Below are 20,004 nucleotides of genomic sequence, written 5' to 3' on the forward strand. Positions count from 1 at the left end.
TCTGTAGTGGACTGGGATGCAAAGCATGAGGAAAGACTTCCTGACCTAGAGCTCAGAAAGGGGAAGGTTAAGAGCTGTCAGCCTGCAGGCAGGTGCTGTCAGTGGTCATGCTTCTGAGCTGCACCCTTACACCCCCAAGGGGAAAGATCTTCACTGTCAGTTGGGGCTAGAACTCAGGCCTTTGCCTTCATCCGAGACTCCCAAGCATCTCAGCTTCCAGGCCTAGAGTTACTTCTGCTCACCAAAATTGGGGCTTAGACCATCCATAGGAGACTCCAGGCCTACAGAGATAGTGGGGTGCCATGTACAATCATAACCTGCCATGGACTTACTCCCTCCATCCTGGAGCTTGTCCCTCACCTCAGTTCATTAAACAAACAGACGAGACCCAAGACAAGCAAGCCTAGCCCAGACTGTTGGCCAAAAAAAAATTTTTTTTAATTTATTTTCTTTTAAAATAGAATGTACAATCAAAAGAGTTCAGGGCCTGGGATAGTACAGAGGTTGGTGGGGGGCACTAGTTGGGGGATAGGAATCTGTGCCTCTGACTCCTCCACCCCACACTTTTACCAAGGAAGAGTCTGTAAGTCAGAGATTTTCATAAGGAAAGAGAAGTGTATCTGTGCCAGTGTTTTTTCTGGAGCAGCTCAGCTTTCAGGTACAGACCACCACCTCCACAAGGTGGTGTCAGAAGCACACACTGGCAGAGCCCTTGGAAATCATTCCTGCCCATCCCCCATCATCAGAGATGAAGTTAGGACTAGACCATCTGGGCAACCTCAGCAGGGAACTGTGGCCGTAGGCCTGGATGTACAAAGTAGATTATTAGACACATTGATCAAGTGAATGGCCACGTGAAGAGAATGACTGTGGTTTTCAGGTGGCAGCCACTGCTCAGTGGTCCCTGACCTCAAAGAGGCAGCTATGTTAAGGCCAAGAACCGGATGGTGGTTATGAACCTCAGGACTTTTTTTTAGCACCAGATGGTGGAGCTCTCCTGCCAGCTCAGTTTCTTGGGGCCCATCGGGTAAGGGTTATGCTACTTGAAGGTTCCTGTGTCACATGGGTTGGGATGAAGCAGATGCTGTAGGGCTGGGTAAAGCCATGTCCTATGCCCTCTTCCTTCTCCCCTTTCCCAGCTTCAGTGGGGCCCAGAGAGGACACAGGAGGTGGGAAAGGCCAGAGTGGTATTTCGTTTCTAGTTTCTGGGCAGTGCCCCCGCCCCCCGCCCAAGCAGGAGAGAACTGGTTAGAATCGCTTTTCCTCAGGCAGGGAGGTAATGAGAAGCTCCTTGTTCCCGAAGTCCCACCAGGCTGTCATGTGGAATGCCATGTTGGTTAGCACGACAGTGTACTCCAGGATGGCAAAGATGGTGTACACTGTTGTGAGGACACAAAGAAGGTTATGGTGAGTCTCCCGCCCCCACCTTCCTCCCACCCTGGGGCTCGATAAATCATCACCACTACGTCACTACATAGGGAACACACCACAATACTGCACATTTCTAGAAAAGATCACAACTGTCCCATAGTCACTGTGACCATTTATGGATTCTAGCCTGGCCTTACCTCCAGCCTCACAATACATGTTGTGCCGAAAGTAGACGACCAATGCCGTGAAGAAGGAGACGAAGTTGATGATGAAGAGCCGCTGTTTCCAGTTGTAGGACTTGTGATCCTATAGGATGGGCTGTCTGATCACTCTGCAGTTTATTGGATATGTTTCGGTAGCCTCCCCTCTTAGCCCCAACTCCTAAGGGCTAGTCTCCCCTCCCTTAGTCATGAAAAGGGGCACAGGCAGGGGCAACAGGAATGATGGGCATGTTCACATCCCTGCATTTGGAGTATAATGGGGCCAAGGAGCAGTAGTGCCCCTGCCCCTCCCACTTCAGGGGTAAGGAATATGAAAGTTACTTGGAGTCAGCCAACCAACCCAACACCTCCAGATACAGTGGGGAGAAAAAAATGTGGATGTGTGGCTACGGAGGCCTATTATTTATTACAGACCACAGATCCTGACCTGTCTTCCCAACCCACTGCAGCCTGGTGCTGCCCCTCATTCTGCCTCCACTTGGAGCCTCCATCTCTATTCTCCAGTCTCCCATACTACCCAAACACAATCCTAGATTCTGACCAATCAATCACCCTCCCCTTGTCCCCAAGTCCCAGCCCCAGCCGAGGTTCCAATAACACCAGTTCCCACCTCACCATTAACTCCATCCAGAGAACAGTTCTCCTTGATTTTCCTCTGGGCCACCTGGAGCCCCAGGTCTACCCTAGGGTAGACCTACCTCCTGACTTACTGTGTGCTTCTTGGTCAGCCGCCAGATAATGCAGGTGAGGAGCATGTGACTGAGGGATGTGGCGATAAACACAATGAAAGCATTTTCGTGGACAGCTGGAGGGAGAGAGGAGGGTTGGGAGTGTACATTGCAGGAAGCACCCAAGCCCTATGAGCAAAGGGCAGGGGCATCTCCTCCCCGAACCCTTCCCCACTCTCCTTCCCTCCTCTGGGCACCCACTGAAGTCCTCGGAAGAGGAGACATAGGTGAGCACTAGCAGCGCGAGGTTCTCGATGACGTTGAGGCTGAAGTTGAGGCGGCAAAGCAGTCGGTAGCTAGGACACGAGGAGGTGCAGCTGAGGTAGTGGTTCCAGTAGGCGAAGGCCACCAAGAAGCGGGGTGCGGAGTGCAGGCCGATGCAGAAGCGCCACACATAGCGCTGGGGCACCTCCCCACCGATGGCTGAGCTCACCGAAGGCAGGTAATTGGGCACCTAGAGAATTGTGACCCTTCTGGACGCTGGCCCTCACCAGGCCCACCCACCTGGAGATCCTTCTCTCCATCTAATCAACCTGGCCCTCAGAAGGTTGTGCCCAGCCCCTTCTCTTCTAGGAAGGCCTCCTTCAGGCACCCCTGGAGCTCTCCTTGGAGATCTCCTCTTATAGGTCCCGGCTCCCCAGTGTTCTTGGTTCTCATTCCCCAGCCACACTGGCATTTGTGCAGGGACATATGTGACCTTCTCCATCTCCCTACACATAGAACCCACACATGGCTGGGAAAGCTGGGCAGGTTCAGAGACTCCGGAAGACAGCAACAGAAGGCTGTTTGAGAGGTTCCATGAGCCCCGGACCCCCGATTCAGTGCCATGGCAGGGATGACTCAGACACCATCTGAGCTTCCTTAGGGCAGTGCTGGATTCACTACCCAACTGGGCTGCTCCTTTCACTGCTCCCAGCACCACTTGTTTTTCTGGGCAAGGTGGTAGAGGGCACTGTGAGACGCTGGGGGAGCTGAGCCAGAAGGGTGGGTGCCCCTAACCTGTGGCAGTCACCCTCTTCTTGTACATCTCTCATCCATCTTTCTCAAAGATTGGTTTCCTCATTCCGCAAGGAATCGGAGTGTCATTCTTTCAAGTTGAGGAAGGAGGAGGATGTAATATACAATGGCAAGAATTGCTGCGTTGCTTGCATTGGAGGGTGAGAGGATAGGGGTTGAGTCAACATCAGTTTTGATGGAGGCAAGAAAGCCAGGAAGAGGATCTATTAGACTGTAGGTCCTGCAGCTGCTTCTTAAACTTTAATATGCATACAACTCACTGGGGATTGTGTGAGAGTGCCAAAGGTCTGGAATCTGAGAATCTGTATTTCTAAAAGATCCCAGGACTTTGGAAGCTACCAGTCTGTTGTCCACACTTTTCATGGACTTTTTTAGACTTTCAACAAGGGCCAGAGCAGTGCCACAGCCCACAGAGGAACGACCCTGTGTGAGTATGATGGGATCAGTCTTCAGAGATGGAGTTCTACAAGATCCCTTCCTTTTTCCCAATGGGGACGTTGAATGGGTCTCAAAGCAAATAAGCAGGTAGGAAATGACGGAGGCACCTCACAGGGCAGGGGTGGGTCTGGCGAAGCACCAGCCAGGGGCTTCAGAGCCTTCACAGAAAAGGAGATGGATCCCCACCAGCACTGTCAGAGGAAACTAACTGCCAAATTCTCAAAGAGGGCGCTGCTGTTAAGGCCACAGCTTGAGATATCATAGCTTGAGGACAGGCTCAGATATTCACTCTGAATATTCAGTGAAGAAGCAACATGGAGGCTTTAGAGACCACAAACCTGGGTCTGCATCCCAGCTCTGCCTTTATTAGTGGGGTAACTGAGCAAGCCACTTCACCTCTCTGAGCTTCCATTTCCTCATTGATAAAATAGGGATACCACTACCTACCTTGTAGGGTGACTGTGAATACTAAATATAATGTATGCAAAGCATCTGCAGTATCTGGCACACAATGGGTACAAGGGATGGCCTTCAGAAGACAAACTTCCCTGAAAAGCCTGCAAATAGGTGGTGAGCGACTATGTGGCTATTAAACATGGGACGGCCTACATGAGAGTGAGAGGTGGGAATCATACCTTTACCAGACACTTCTGAGACCTCTGAGTCTCCTTACTTGACTTTTCTGCCTCTCTGAGTAAGTCCTTTGAGTAGGGTTAGTGGGAGTGTGGCCTCCTCTTCATAGATTATTAGTTCTGAAAACTCCTGCCACAATCTCAGCTATTTAAGGGGAACAGGACCAGCCTCTAAGACTTGGATGGGATAGCCCAGAGCATTTAAGGGCCCAGATCCCTGATCGATGCTGGGAAACAGGTAAAGCATAGAGATGGCACAGAGTTGGGGGGATGCCTCAGGAGGAAGAGAGAAAAGGGCCCTGTGGCTGCCAGTCCTGTTCTAACAAGCTCCATCCTAGATTAGGGGTGAGGGCAGAGTTCTAAGAGCAAGAATTACCTCTCTCATCACACACACAATCAGGAACAGACACTCAAACACATACCCCGTTCCAAGCATACAAGTTCCCCACTCACCAACTATCCCAGCAACAACCAACATTAGGAGCTATCAGAAACCAGGTACACAGTTCGCCTCAAACCTCACCATGAGCCCAGAGCTAAGGGTACTGAGAGACAGGAACATACCTCTTTCCCCAAGAATAGATACCCCTTGGCCTGGAGGACATGGCTCAGTGGATCTGTGGCAGGGTATCAGATCAGAAATTCACATGATATAAAAGGAGGGGGCCCAAAAAATTCCCTGTCATAGCACCTCAGATATCACCATTAAAGATTCCCTCCTTTGGCCTCAAATATAAGTTCCCGGAAATTATGGATGACTTTCCTATTTACCTTACTATTCCCTGCCCTTCGCCAACTGAACAAAAACTCCCACTCCTGTCAATTCCACTTGCTATTCCTTAGACTCTACCCGCTCCTGTTCATCCTGACAGCCCCCATCTTAGCTCTGGTCTCCCCAGTAGCATGAACTATTGTCCTAGCTTCCTCACCGGTTTCCCTACTCTTGTCCCCTACCCTCCTTTCAGGAGGCAGATTGGTTTTTTAAACCACAAATGTGATCATGTCCCTTTCCTGCTTAAAATCTTTCCAAAGCTTTGATTGCCATTAGGGTAAAATCAAAGTGGTCAGCCTGGCATTCACAAAGATTCTTCTTCACATCAAGAATGCCCTCTCCCCTAGGAAGGAAATCTTCCCCAATGTCCAAGCTGGGTTATGTGCTTCCTCTGGGCCTGCCATCCCTGCCCTCCCTGTATCACAATAGAAGTCCTGTCTTACTGTGTAGTGACTGTCTGTGTGTAGGACAATTTCTTGTATGCATGAGATGCCAAGAGCAAGTCCATGTTCAATTCCATGCCCCTGACACAGAGCCTGGCTCCTCAGCAAAGGCCTGGTGGACTGCTCTTAGAGGCAGAAAGTCCACCTAGGTTTGTAGCTGGTAGGGCCCTGAACGAACACAGGCAGGCCGGAGAGAGAAACCAAGATAGAAGATTCCAGAGCAGGGCTGGGGGACTCTTAGGTCAGGCTCCCAGTCTGGGCTAGAGCTATCTGTTACTTGTAGCTCCTGGCCTCATCTTATCTCCTCAGTCCTGGCTTCCCTTCCAGTCTAGTCTTTCTTTAGCCTCCTTCTCCCCCTCATGATCTCTCTTACCTATTCCCACTTCCTTCCCTTCCCCCTCTCCCCTCTGCTCCCTTGCACTCCCTATAATCCTCTTCTACTCTTGGAGGACTGTGACTGAACTCTGAGTCTCTCCCACAAATCCCCCCTAACTCCGATTTGCTCCCACCACCCTTTTATCCCTTTTTCCCTCTCTCTGACCCTCCACCTTCTCTCCTACTCACTGATTTTGCCCTCATCACCAATTTTGGACCTGGCCCTGACCCAGGTGCTGGGGAGCCTGGCACTCACCCCACAGTCAGTGGCCACCGTGTACTCAAAGTGGAACACCAGGGACCAGATGATGCAGAAGAAGAAGCCGAACACGGGAAAAGTGATGACCCACCAGAGCATGGCCGTGAAGCGAAGCCGGAAGACGGTCCCGTCAGGGTCCAAGGGCTGGAAGGCTGCAGAGAACATCCTGTAGGAAGTGGTGCCTAGGCAGGGCAAGGGACACAACTTAGGTCCTGGTGGGATGCCTGGGCCTGGGAAAGTGGGGCCTTTTCCAGAGATGGCTACTCAGGGTACAGAAAAGAACCAGAGTAGAAAGAGAAGAAAGAGTAGAAACAGCATAAGGGAAAAAGGAAAATAGTGCAGAAGAAAAGGAGATGCAGAGGGAGATGGGGCAAGAGCAGCAGAGATAGGCAGGGTCAGCTCTTAGGAATCTCCTTGGCACATTGGTTCTGTATGGCCACCTCTTGAAGAGTCTGGAGAAGAGAGGTTCCTAGTGACCTGGATGTGAAAGCTCTGCTGGCCCACCTCATTCTCTACCCTCATACCCACTCAGGAGAAGGGTCAGAGCTGGAAGGGTTATTATTCCCATTCCAAGAAGGGGAGAATGAGGCCCAGAACTATGCCAGGATCAATCATTGGGACTGAGGCCTCTTGCCACCTAACAGCTTAAGGCTCCAATCAAGGTTTTCTTCAGGTCAAGGAACCTAGACAAAGGACCCTAGCTTAGACTGGTCCAAGCCCTCCCACTGTCCCTGTCTGACCACATTCCTGCTCTTTACCCAAGTTCAACAAGGAACAGTGGGCGTGCCCCAGAACCTGCTTCAGTGGGGCCACAGGCTGCCAGCCATCACACCCCCAGGCTCAGAATGATCCAAGCCTCAGGCTAGCACTATACCCTGATCCCAAGATACCAGGGTTCCTCTGAGGCCCACACCTATATCTCCTTTCTCTCTGAGACCATGTCACCAAATCCAAGGTTTACAGGAATCTGAAGATCATGGGAACCTTCTCCAGTCAGCTAGAGCCTGCTGTGCTGGACCAGAACCAGGCCAGACAGACCCAGACCCAGGGAGTTGGGCTTCTTCTGCTCCCTTCGCCCTCTAGGCAAAGAACTCCCTTTCCACCCCCTACTGTCCTGACCACCATGACCCCTCAAGCTGGGCTCCCTTCTAGGGGGGTCAGAAGAAGATGACTTTGTATTTAAAGGCCAAGGACCAAATCTCCCCTTGGGACTCATACCTCCCTCCATTAAGGGAACCCTAGTCCACTAGTCCAGCCCAGCATCAGGGAATAAGATAGGAGACAGGGAAGCAAAACGAGCAACACTCACACTGGGTGCGGAATGATCCGGAGCTTGGGTTGAGGGCTGTAGCCAGACTGAGATTGTTCTAAGACTGGAGGGTCCCACCCCCAGGTCCCCCAAGGCCTGCCCTCCCGCCCACAGAGTGCCCAGATCTCCACGCTTGCCCAGGCACACAGCCTTCCTAGGACCAAAAGGCCATGTCATAAATTCTGGAACACTATGCAAAGGTAAGAAGTGATAGTGGCTAAGGCCAGCCCACAACAGCTTCCTTGCCAGGGATGGGGGTAGGGACCTTTCTGAGAGTTGTGCCTATGGATACAGGCAGATTTCTAGAAAGGGAAACATTGAAAACAGAATAGTATTTTGCCCCTTTTTGCTGGAGCAGGACTGGGTATGTTTGTCGGGCCCCACTGGAGAGCGAGCTAATCTTAGCACAAACAATTCATCATCCAAAAGAGATCTAGACAGGCCCGAGTCTGAGCTATCAGTATCCAGCCTGGACCTGTACAGAAACAGCTAATGGCAGCTCAGGCTGCATTAACAGAGGTGTAACAGCCAATAATAGGAATGAAACAGTCCTACTTTCGCCTATACTGCCCAGGCCATATGAAGTCCTATGCCCAGATCAGGGCCTAGAATGAATAGAACAGTGACCAACTAGGCCCAGGCTAGGGACATATGCCCTAGGGTGAGGATTGCCTGAAGGAACTAGATCTGTGCTACCCAACAGTAGACTCAGGGAGCCCTATCTCTACAGGGCTGGCTGGCAACCAGGAGGAAAGAGTAGCCCTAAGGCTCCCAAGGCAGAGATTCACGGGGGAAAAAGGTATATGCTCACAATTCCTTGCTAAATGCTAACTGCTAACTACTAAGCCTCTTTGGAATAGGCTACGTGGGGAGGAAGAAAACACTCCGACACTGGAGATATGCAAGCCAAAGGTAAAGTCATCTAATTACAGATGTGCTAATCTGAGGTTGCTTCTTTTATTCCTAGGATTGGCCATTCCTGGGAAACTCAGGGTGAAAACTTCAGAGCATATACGAAAATCCCCAGGTGGATCCAACAAGGTAGTCCCAGGGAGTGGGAACAAAATACCCCCTGGGTCACTAGGCCTAGTCCTGCCCAAAGGGGCCATATACGCCTCCTACAACTACCTATGCCTTACCTACATAACCAGTATTCCCAGAATGGGTCATAGATATGCCAGATATGCTGAGGTTATTCATCCCATTAGCCCTTGGAGCCAGCCATAAGGGGCGCAGCAAACAGCCTACATTTAACTCCATATGCTGTACAAATATTATGATTTTTTGTACAGACTATGGCTGCAGTATACCATGCCTTCCATTTCCCAGAGAACTGGGCTGGGGGCTCCTATTCCCTTATTCAACAAAGTCTGATTCTGATGTAGTGCTCACCTTCAAGGACCTCCCAATCTGGTGGAGAAGACACACAAACAAGGAGATAAAACTATGTGAGAGGACATAGGACACTGTGGGTACCTAGAAGAGGGAGTAATTAAGTTTGCCCCCAGGAAGCTGAAGAAGGCTTTTTGGAGGAGACACCTCAGCAGGGTGTTGCAGGGTGAAGAGGAGTTGGCCGGGAGAGTAGAAATATTTTATGTCTTATCTAAGGTGAAAACTAGGTCATGCGTCCTTTCTAATCCTCCTCCTTAGTTTACCTGGTCACCCTCTTTCTTCCAGTCCTGTTCTTTCTGATTGCTCCCAGCCTGGGTTTCATCAGACTGGCTGTGCACAGCTCAAGGCCCATGATTCCCCACTGACAAATCAAAAGGGAAAACTTCAAGTCCTATGAACAAAAGAAGTACCAGACTCCCAGCCAGACTCGACTGCTAGTCACAGCCCTTTTTCTGGACAAAGTGCTCTGTATAGGCAGAGGGGAAACTCAGCTGACTGGGGGCCTTCAGAGCTCTCTCTGAGGCTAATGCAAAACTCCATATCCAGGCTCTCCCGCTTTTCTACCTGAGCATGTAGGTAAATTCCTCTCCTGCTCTGTCTGCCAACCTGACACTTTCCTTTTCCTCCTCTTCCTTCTGCTCCTCATCCTTCACATCTCCCAAACCACTTTCCTGTCCTCTACCTGGAGCTCTACACTAACCCTGAGGAGAAGGAAGACAGGAATTATGAATCCCATTTTAGAAATGGGGGAATTGAGGCCCACTATCGGTGTATCGGGTAATACAGAATCAGTGGATAAACTAGGAGTATAACAGAGGTCAATGCAGGTCTCACCTTGTTTACTCCAACATCCTCCAGACAAAGAACGCTCACATCTTTATTCCTGGCCCAGCACCCCATACCACTATCCGGGGGGGGGGGGGTATATATGGCCATTTGTGGAACCTCAGAGGGCATGGGACCTACCCCAGAACACACACTCATAATCAGATCCCCATCCAGACAGGCACAAATACAGTCTCGCTCATATATTAATACATACCCCACTCAAAGCCATTATAGTCAGGTCCCTTACAGTTACACACACATACATAATCACATTCCCATGGAGACAGGCACAAGCCCACAGCACCACACTAACAAGCTCCAAATGCCCTCTTAGCCCAGCCCTGTTCTCTCTCCAACCCCCCAAAACACCAGGTCTCCTGAATCTTCCCCTCTATGAAGGATTGTGTTCTGGGTTCTGGGGCTGCCCAACCTCAGTGACCCCAGCCCCCACTAACTTCCACGGAAGGTAAAGGGAAACTAATCCTTGTGACTTCAATTTGTAGGCATGCCCCCAGCAGCCCACTATGTTTGGTGGACCCCACTGCTAATCCTGTTACAGTAGAATCAGAATCCAACATAGATCCCATCCAGTCTGAATATGAGGTATCATCGACCCCCAATCCCTACCCCACAGTGTGTAGCCGTAGTCTCCTCAAAGTGGAAGAGCAGGGACCAGAGGATGCAGAAGAAGAAGGCGACAAGTGGACAGCAGACTGTGACCAGGGCCACCATGGTGAAGCGGAGTCGGACCAGGGTCCCATCCCGGTCCAGTGGCAGTGGGACCTGGTACATCTTGTCAGACCTGGGGATGGAGTGGCATGCTGTGAGGGCCCAAGGCAGCAAGGCTGGGACTCAGTGGGGAAGTGGGCCCTTGTGCTCAGTCCTGAGACTGAGCCATGGGTTAGCGAGTCCAAGAAGGAAGCCATCTAGCCCCTAAGCTTGGAAGGCCCCTGCCCTGGACGAGGAAGACTGACTTGAATCCCACGAGAACATTCACCCTCAATTTCAGAGGCAAGGCAATGAACCAAACCTGCGTTACAATGAAGCTTGAATAGACTGGGAGACCTCCTCACCCCTATGCCTGGATTGATAGGCCTAGAACAGGAGCTGTTTTAACTAGTCTCTCATTTTAGGAACCAATCCTAAAGCCTCCTTGTAGACAGAACAGTCAATCTCTTCCCCAAGAGCCTTCAGGCTTCAGGGCCTTCCATCAGCTCTTACTGCTTTCCCCACCAGCCCAGGGTCCCTCTGAACCCTCGGTCCCTTCTCAGGCTCTGTGTGTCTGCACCAGAATCTACAGCAGCAAGGACTCTGTGGAAACTAACAGAACCTCAGCTCCTGGCCTGTCCTCACCTGCTGCCTCACATGCTCTGAGGGTGAAAGGCTTTGCAGAATCAGGCCTGACGCTGGCCTGAGCTTGCTGTTTACTGGAGAAAGCTGCCTAGTCAGCTTCTGGAGGCTTCCCAGTGCCCAGGGGCCTGTCCACTCCCTCTGGAGAATAGGTAAAGGCTCCTGAGAAGTGTGACTCCCTGCTCAGATGAGGGTACATAAGGGCAGGAACTATAATAGCTGCATATAAACCAGCAATCCTAACCCAGCACCCACTTACTATATAGAAGGGGAAGTTGAGACCAAGAGAGGGACAGAAACCTGCTCAGGGTCACATGGTCATAAATTGCAACTCTGACCTTCCTTGACCCCTACCTCTCTGGGCCAGAGATCTGGGCAGAAAAGTCAGATTAGGTCAGATTACAAGGGGAGTAAAAGCGGGTGCCTGTCTATAGGAGGAAGAAAGGTAAAAAACAAATCCTATATGATGAGTCAGTCATCCCTGTCCTCATAGTAAAGACACAGAAACCAAGACACAGAGAGAAGGCCCTTCGTCAAAGCCATATGCTAAGCCTGAGGGAAAGCCATCTTCAGAATTTAGTCTTCTTATTGCCAAACTAGAACTGCTTCCAGATACATAAAGAACTCACCGCTCTAGAAGGGAGGGACTCACCAGATAAAGTCCCAACTCTTCTAGGCCCGGCCCTCAGGGTTCTCTCTTCTAGTCCCACCCTATGGAATAACTTGACTTCCACGAGGCTGGCCTCCTGGCATTCTGGATCAGGCCAGGAAAATATGCCTCCACATTCTCATCTATCTCCCCCGCCCCCCACCACTACCAGGCCCTGTCAGGTAGTCTACCCCAGTTGCTCAAGCTTCTTTCTCCCTTTAGGGGCTCAGGATCTGCCCGGGGAGTTGGCTATAGTAAGACTCCCCCAAACACATTCCTTGGACCATCCTCAAAAGGACTGAGTCCCTTAAGGCCCTTGAAGGGGAACCCCTTCTCCACCCAGAACAAACCCAGATTCTGTGGTTGTAGTAGTATTAGACCCTCCTCCCAAAACCCCTCCCTGAAGCCAGCTGTTATACATACCTCAGGAACCACAAGGGTCCTGAAACTGAACACCAGATCCTCAGGGAATGAACAGACACTGCCCAAGGCAGGGGGGTGATAAGATAGGTTCAGGGAATAGGCTGTTCCACTTGGAGATATGCCTGGCCTCCCTTTTTGCTGTGTGACCTTGGGCAAGTCACCTACCCACTCTGGGCCTGTTTCCACAGTCCTTTAATATGGGGATCATGTGTTCCAGATAAGGCCATTCCAACTTGGTCATTGAACTTCTCCAGGCCTCAGAACAGGGAGCTCACTACCTGAAGGGCAGCTGTTCAGCCCCAGTCAGCTCTAACTTCCTTATAGGTATTACTTAACTGAAAACTGCTTTCTTCTGGAGCATCCATACCTTATCTCCAAAGGTGCCTAAAGATCTTCTCAGCTTTCAGTCCAAATCCACAGTTACTAGGTGCGTTCTGAACCTAGAAACTACATATAGATTGTTTCTTTTAATCCTCACTATATTGTATTTTGCTGTGTATAATGTGCTCTGGTGTATAGTGCACACACCACGTTTTTGGCCCAAACTTTCAGGAAAAAAATTTTCATTTTAATTTTTTAATTCAATTATTTATTCATATTTAGAAACAAAACCAATTATGTATTCCAGGGTATTATTTTGTATACGAATATCATTGTTGCTTTTTAGAGTTACATTCCTAATGCATAAACATAAATAAAATAATTAAAAACATTTATATAGATACGGAATTAGTACTACCCATGTATAATGTGCATCCTTATTTTTCCCTAAAAAACTTGGGCAAAAAAGTGCGCATTATACACGGCAAAATACAGTAATTCTATGAGGTGTGTGCTATGGCCTGTATATTTCTATTTTACAGAAGAGGAAACTGAGGCTCACGAAGGTTAAAAACATTTGCTTAAGCTCACATGCTAATAACTGACAGAGCTTGGATTTGAAACTATTCTATCATATTCCAAGGCCCCCCACACCAGCATTTCCAGTCACCTAAGGAGGAAATACAGACCAGGAGTCCCTGTGGAGTTAAGAAGGGAGTGCTCAGCCTCTGCACACACAGTCCCATGTAGGAGAGCAGCGGGGAAAGGGGTCAGCTCATTAAGACAGGACAGCAGCAGCTCTCAGAGTTAGGGACGCAGCCCAGCGTAGGCTGCACCACGTGGCCGAGCTCCCCAAGAGGGGTTGCCCAGCGGTCCAGCACACCCATCCCCATACTCACCCAAGCTGTGGTTGCGATAAGACCATGTCCACGTGCAGGCCAGGAGGGAGGGGACGGGAGGGGGGGGGAGTTGCTGGGCGATGGGGAGGGAGGAAGGTGGAGAACAGTGGGGGCGGGACCGGAGTACTTGGGGCGGAACTCCGGGAGGAAACTGCGCCCAGATCCTCTGCTGGCTACTCCCCGCTTCTGCAGACCCAGGCCCTGGCTCTCCCCATTCGTCTGGCGTCCCCGCATGCCGTGCCTCTCTAGCCCTCATCTGTCCCACTAATTCTGGCTGCGTGGGGACAGCCGGAAGAGACTTGTTCACCGGGTTTGACCCGTTGGATAAGCCACCTTGTCACCTTACCTCTCCGCTGCGAACCATCACCTGTTGAAAGAACATAAAATTAATTCAACAAGGCCCCAAATTCTCTTATTTCCTGAGCCCCGTCTCTCCTGCCCCCCATTCTAGCCGAATTATCTAGCTTCACCCCTGTAAAATGTTAAACCAGTTTTGCCCCAACCTTGGTGACCCTTTTCCAAACTTTGTTACCCAGAGCTGATTTAGAGAATTTCAGGAGAGAGAGAAGCACCTTACAGGTATTGAGATCCAGTGAGGTCCACCCCGGAAACTGTGGGCCAGAGCTGTTCCCGCCTTTGATCAGGAGAGGGCGCCCTGTCCTGTCCGACAGAGCAGAGAGAGGATCTCCAGCCCCCAGCCCTGGGTCTCCTCATCACAAAAGAGTTGATCACCAGAAATCCACCCCAACGGTTCCCTTCTCACCCTGACTGACCCATAATGGAGCCTAAGGGAGACTCTTGGCTGCCTTTGCAAAGATCATCCTACCCCAATAGGGAAAGAGAATGAAGGGACCAGTCATCCTTCCTGCAGGCACAGCCTGTGTCACAGCACCTGCAGGGGTTGCAGGGCTTCTGAGCGCGTCACCACCATGACATTTTCCCCATTTAAATCCCCACAGTAATAACTAGCTCATTTTGAGCACTTTGTGTCCCAGGAACTTTTCTACTTCTTATATTACCCCATTTCATCCTCATAAAACCTCTATGAGGTAGATACTATTAATGTCCCCATTTTACCAATGGAAAACAGAAGGTAAGTTACCTACTCACAGAGCTAGTAAATGTCAGAACCAGGATTTGAGCCTGACACCTGAGGTCCCTTAATCACTATATATTGTTAATCCCACAAGGTCACCACTTTGCAGATGGGGATACAGAGGCCCCAATGTTTGTTAACTTGCCAGAGCTTATTTCATGCATTCACTCTTGTTCATTCACTCACTCTAGGCCCTCTGTGTGGCAGGCCCTAGACTGGGCAATAGTGGGGGACCCAGTCCCCACTTGGCCCCACTCCCAAGGGCTCAAAGTCTTATTCTAAAAACTACTTTTCTTGACTTTGAATTCTTCCCACCCTGTCCTTTAAGGTCCCAGGGCAAGTGAACAATTAATAAGACTTTACTAAAAGAACCACCTCCATTTAGTTTCAAAAACTGGATTTAGGTTTTCTACCTTGGGGCTTCGTGTCATCCTCTTTGTTTAGATCCAACCCACAGATGCCTGCTTCTGGCCCTTGTTCCCTGTCTTGAGCTCTTTCCTGGTCCCACATCTTTATTTTCCCTGTTCATCTGGCTTGGAATGCTTCTTTTCCTCCATCTCAGCAAACTCTACTCTTCCTGTAAAGGTAGTGATTAGCATAACACTTTGGTAAGTTAGAAATGCATGTGGTAATTTCTACGGAGATCAATAAAATAATAGAAAAATAAGTTAATTTCTGAATTGGCACAGAAGGAAAAACAAAATAATCCAGAAGAATGCAAGAAAGGAGATTTAAGTGGCCGGCAAGCACATGAAAAGATGGTCAACATCATTAGTCATTAGAGAAATGTACGTGAAAACAATAATGAGATGACACTTCATACCACCTAGGATGGCTACAATTTTTTAAAAAAGGAAAATAACAGGTGTTGGCAGTGATATAGAGAAACTGGAACCCTCATATAATGCTGGTGGGAATGTAAAAGGGTATGGTCACTTTATAAAACAGTTTGACAGTTCCTCAGAAAGTTAAACTTAGTTACCACATGACCTCACAATCTACTCGGAGGTATAAAAGTATGAACACAACAGAATTGGAAACATGGGTCCACAAAAACTTGTACATGAATGTTCACAGGAGCATTATTCACAGCAGCTGCAAGGTGGGAACAACTCAAATGTCATTCAACTCATGAATGTATAATAAAAATATAATATATCCATAAAATGGAAAATTTGACCATGAAAAGAAATGAAGTACTAATCCATGCTACAACATGGATAAACCTTGAAAACATTAAGCTAAGTAAAAGAAGTCAGACACAAAAGCCACATATTATATGAACCCATTTACACAAAATGTCCAGAACAGGCAAGTCCACTGAGACAAAGTAGATTAGTACTTGCCAGGGACTGGGAAAGGGAGAGATGAGGAATGATTGATAATGGCTCTCAGGTTTCTTTTCTTTTCTTTTCTTTTTTTTAATTGAATTTCAGAGAGAGGGAGAGAAACATCAATTTGTTGTTCCACTTATTTATGCATTGATTGGTTGATTCTTGTACAATACATTCCCTGACTGGGGATCAAACCCACAATCCACAAACCCACAACTGGGGATCAAACTTGGTGTATTGGGAAGATGCTTTAATCACATGAGATACCAGGCCAGCACATGGGTCTGGAGTTTCTATTTGGGATTATACAAATGTTCTGGAATTTAATAGTGGTGATGGTTGCACACCTTAGGAATATATCAAAAACCTCTGAATTGTACACTTTCAATGGGTGCATTTGAAGTATATGTGAATTAAGTGTGAATTATTCTTATATGTGAATTATGTCATATAATTTCCCATGTAAATTATATCTCAAATTATTTTAAAGATTTTATTTATTTATTTTTATAGAGAAGGGAAGGGAGGGAATAAAAGAGGGAGAGAAAGATTGATGTGTGGTTGCCTCTCACATGTCCCCAACTGGGGACTTGGCCTACAACCCAGGTATGTGCCCCAAACCAGCAACCATTTGCAGGCTGGCAAACAATCCACTGAGCCACACCAGCCAGGGCTTTATTTCGAATTTTTTTAAAAAAATCTGACAAAGATCTGTGCCTCAATAAATGGCAGTTATTACTACAAAAAAATAAATAAATAAAGGAGAGACAGAAACAGAACAGGAAGGGCAAGTGGAAAGTATGAAATATTAGATAAAATCCTGAATATACCAGGAAATTCATTAAATGCAATGAACTAAGTGCTCTACCTAAAAACCTAATTATATGCTACTTATTAGCATCACCCTTCACTATCAAGTTATAGGAAAAGTGGAAGGAAATCAACATTTGCTTAGTGCTTCTAAAGTGCCAAATGTATACAGTCCGGTCCCTTGCAAATTCCATCATCTTACTTAACCTTCACAACCACCTTACAAAATAGGAATTATTGTGCCTATTTTATAGACAAGAAAACTGGGGCACAGAACAACTAAATGGCTTGTGCAAGGTCTAAAAAGTAGCAGAGCTGGCACCCTGGCTGGTGTGGCTCAGTTGGTTGGAATGTTGTCCTGCATACTGAAAGGTTGCGGGTTTGATACCCGGTCAGAGCATATACCTACATTGCAGGTTCAGTTCCTAGTCGACACATTAGAGAGGCAAGCGATCAATGTTTCTTTCTCACATTGATGTTTCTCTCTTACACCAATGTTTCTCTCTCCCTGTCTCTGTCCCTCCCTTTTCTTCTCTCTAAAATCAATAAGCATGTCCTCAGGTGAGGATTAAAAAAAAACAAAAACAAAAACAGATCTGGCCCATGAGCTTAGCTGTTTGACTCCAACTCTGCTGCTCTTTCCAATGCACCATATAAGAAATCTAGAATCATCCCTCTGAAAGGAAGTCTCTTGCCTTCCTCTGATTCTGTAGTTCTTACAGGTCTGGCTACTTCCTAAGCACCAATGATAAGCATAATGTGTGTTAGAGACTGGAGGGAGGCTCCGCTGACAGAGCTGGACTCTTCTTAGCTTTCTCTTGGCCAGGGCAGTGTTGAGCTGTGGACATCTCTGGGCTCCTAATGCCAATACAGGGCTTGGCTCAGCAAGCTTTTGTGAACATGCACCAAATTCTGGGTCTTTAGAGGTAAAAGAAGGAAAAAGATGATGATTGAAGTGGTATTAAGAGAACTAAGCAGAGTAAGAGTATGTAGGCCCAGGAAGCCCTGGCTCACAAAGAAGTCCTTCCCTGGGCAGAAGTCCCTGAGAATGATAAGCTTGTGGGCCACATGCCTACAGAGTACCTAACAAGAGTCCTTCTGCTTAGAAATCACCGTGGTCACAGGGAAGTCCTCTCTGGACCACTCATCCAATGTGTCAACCTCCAGTCTTCCCACAAGTATGAACTATTTAAGGATCCCAGATCTTGCATACCCACTAGTCCCCTTCTCTAAGAATCATGTCAGAACATTTAGAATGGGAATTTCTTGACATTTTAAAAGACTATAAATAATATCTGTCATACACTGATGGGTTACTGCATATTAGTTACACTAATTTCATTCTCACAACATCCCTGTGAGGCAAGTACCATTATCTCCCTTTTACAGACAAGGACACTGAGGCTCAGAGGGGTTAAGAAATGTGCCCAAGTTCATACAGCTAATACATAGCTGAGCCCAGATTTAAACCCAGGATTCTCTGACTCAAATGCCCCACACTTCGACTTTTCTACTTAAGAAAATAGTTTACTCACTCATGCGTCTAACATTTAATGTGCGCACCTATACCATGAAGTCAATATTTCAGGAGGGTAGTGAGGAAGATACTGTAACTGTCCAGGGAGAACTGACTTTCTGATGCAGAGCATAGGTAAGGGAGGTGGAGGAAAAGAAGGGATGTTTGGTTGGAGGAGTTGGGGAAAGGTGGCTGGTGTCACCTGTTTAAACTAGCTTTGCTATTTCACCCTCTATATATTGTTTTTCTTCCTTCAAGCATTTACTGAGCACCTATAATGTACAAGGTTTCTCCTAGCCATTATCTTATTTCACCTTTCTGACACCCCAATTTTTGACAAATTAATCAATCATTTCTAATCCCTTGCTACCACTGAAAACTCTACAGGGATTGAAATTCACCTACCTTTGGGCAGAGCCCATTTCAGTTTTGCACTGATGCCCCAGGAGGTGGTGGTGGTGCAGTGGTAGTCCTAATGGGCTTTCTGAGCACAGTTTCCTGCTATTCTGTGTGGGACTCTCAGTCACTAAGGTCTAGTTTCTAAAACATGTTCAACCCTTCCTTTGTAATGTTAGGCTTCTGCTCCAGGCTAGGCCTGAGGGAAAGGACACCAATGTTAAAGAAAAAAACCCACAGGCCCAAAATGGCATCACTCATTCCAAAAGCCCATGATACCAAACTATATTTAATACCTCTCCCAGAAACATAATTTTAATCAACCAGTATGAAACTTTCTGGTCAAGCACCAGTAAGGTAATCTGTCACATAGGTCCTCTCCATCCTCCATAGAAAGATGCAATCACATAATAAAAAACCTTCCTCTTCTCTTACCCCAAAGAAAAGATGTCCAGGCTCCAAAATAATCCTTTCTTTTGCTAATAGCTCCCTTGCCCACTCTTCTTTCTATAAAAATCCTTCCATTTTGTACAAACCCTGAGTGCCCTTACAGTTGCTAGATGGGATGCTGCCCAATTCATGAATCGCTTAATAAAGCCAATTAGATGTTTATAGATTTACTCAGTTGAATTTTGTTTAACACTAAGATGAAGAAAACGCAGCTCTGACCTCCAATAGCCCAGGCACAGAAGACAGGAAAGTACTAGGATACAAAGTGACAGAGGCCTGCACGAGCATTAACCCAACTTGCTAAGAGAGATCAGCAAATGTATCCTAGAGAAGGAGAGAACATCTGACCCAGGGCTTTAAGAATAACTAAACGACAGATGGAAGTCCTATGCTGAACTACTCCCTTAGGGCATCTCTGATGCTCATAACGTCTATTCTAGAGATTGAGAGAGGGGAAGGTTGTGCCCGTGGCATGGGTCAGGAGACAAGAAGGCCAGGTTTTGAGGCCTCCCAGCAGCTGCACGCAAGCTACACGGACAGCCGGACTTCCCAGGAGGGCCCCCAGCTCCGCACTTGGTCTGACCAGGAAGTGAAGGGAGGACCAAGGGGATGCCTTCCCCTTCACCTCCCACGGACTGGGCAAGGTGAGGGTAGAGCAGTTACCATGCCATCCTGGAGCCTTCCCTCTAATTGGCCCGAGCTGCAGCAGCTGGGGTCTCTCCGCTTCAAGGAAGAGGGCGGAGCCTCTGTATTGCGTCACCACGCTTCTCCCACACCCCGCCCAATGTAGCTACTTACCAGCCCACTTCGACGGGGCCTGTGTGACGTCACAACTCTCTCCCAGCCAACCGCGGCGGCGAGAGGCGGGACTCCATGTCCCTCCCAACACCCCACCCCTTCCCTCCCCTAACTCCTTAAGTCCCTCCTCTTCCTCCTCTCCCCTTTTTCCGAAGACCTCCCTCACGTTCAGTTTCA

General features: G+C 48.3%; 1 protein-coding gene across 28 annotated transcripts; it reads right to left on the reverse strand.

The window, feature by feature from the left end:
* Positions 1-416: 416 nt before the first annotated feature.
* Positions 417-19,801, reverse strand: PGAP2 (post-GPI attachment to proteins 2). 28 transcript variants are annotated; one of them, XM_024572618.4, is made up of 10 exons: positions 14,937-15,092; positions 14,005-14,087; positions 13,774-13,794; positions 12,575-12,654; positions 10,413-10,587; positions 6,254-6,438; positions 2,522-2,616; positions 2,291-2,397; positions 1,569-1,677; positions 417-1,379 (listed from the first exon to the last, which is right to left on the reverse strand). In XM_024572618.4, exons 5-10 carry the CDS (start codon positions 10,575-10,577, stop codon positions 1,249-1,251), a joined length of 792 nt encoding a protein of 263 aa, XP_024428386.1. In that variant the 5' UTR covers positions 10,578-10,587; positions 12,575-12,654; positions 13,774-13,794; positions 14,005-14,087; positions 14,937-15,092; the 3' UTR covers positions 417-1,248. The 28 variants fall into 28 exon arrangements, with proteins under 28 accessions (XP_024428386.1, XP_024428385.1, XP_024428384.1 ...); XM_024572617.4 differs by having other exon boundaries at positions 14,000-14,087; XM_024572616.4 differs by lacking the exons at positions 14,005-14,087; positions 14,937-15,092 and adding an exon at positions 19,693-19,729.
* Between the last annotated feature and the right edge of the window lie 203 nt (positions 19,802-20,004).

Source organism: Desmodus rotundus, chromosome 5 (assembly GCF_022682495.2).
Source record: "Desmodus rotundus isolate HL8 chromosome 5, HLdesRot8A.1, whole genome shotgun sequence".
Classification (NCBI taxonomy): domain Eukaryota; kingdom Metazoa; phylum Chordata; class Mammalia; order Chiroptera; family Phyllostomidae; genus Desmodus; species Desmodus rotundus.

Excerpts from the sequence above, each read along its gene's own strand:
- PGAP2 (XM_024572627.3), bottom strand. The coding sequence starts at position 10,577 with ATGTACCAGGTCCCACTGCCACTGGACCGGGATGGGACCCTGGTCCGA. Across the intron at positions 2,775-6,253 it reads CGGTGGCCACTGACTGTGGG|GTGCCCAATTACCTGCCTTC; the intron begins GTGAGTGCCAGG and ends ACAATTCTCTAG. Across the intron at positions 1,380-1,568 it reads CATGTATTGTGAGGCTGGAG|TGTACACCATCTTTGCCATC; the intron begins GTAAGGCCAGGC and ends TCCTCACAACAG.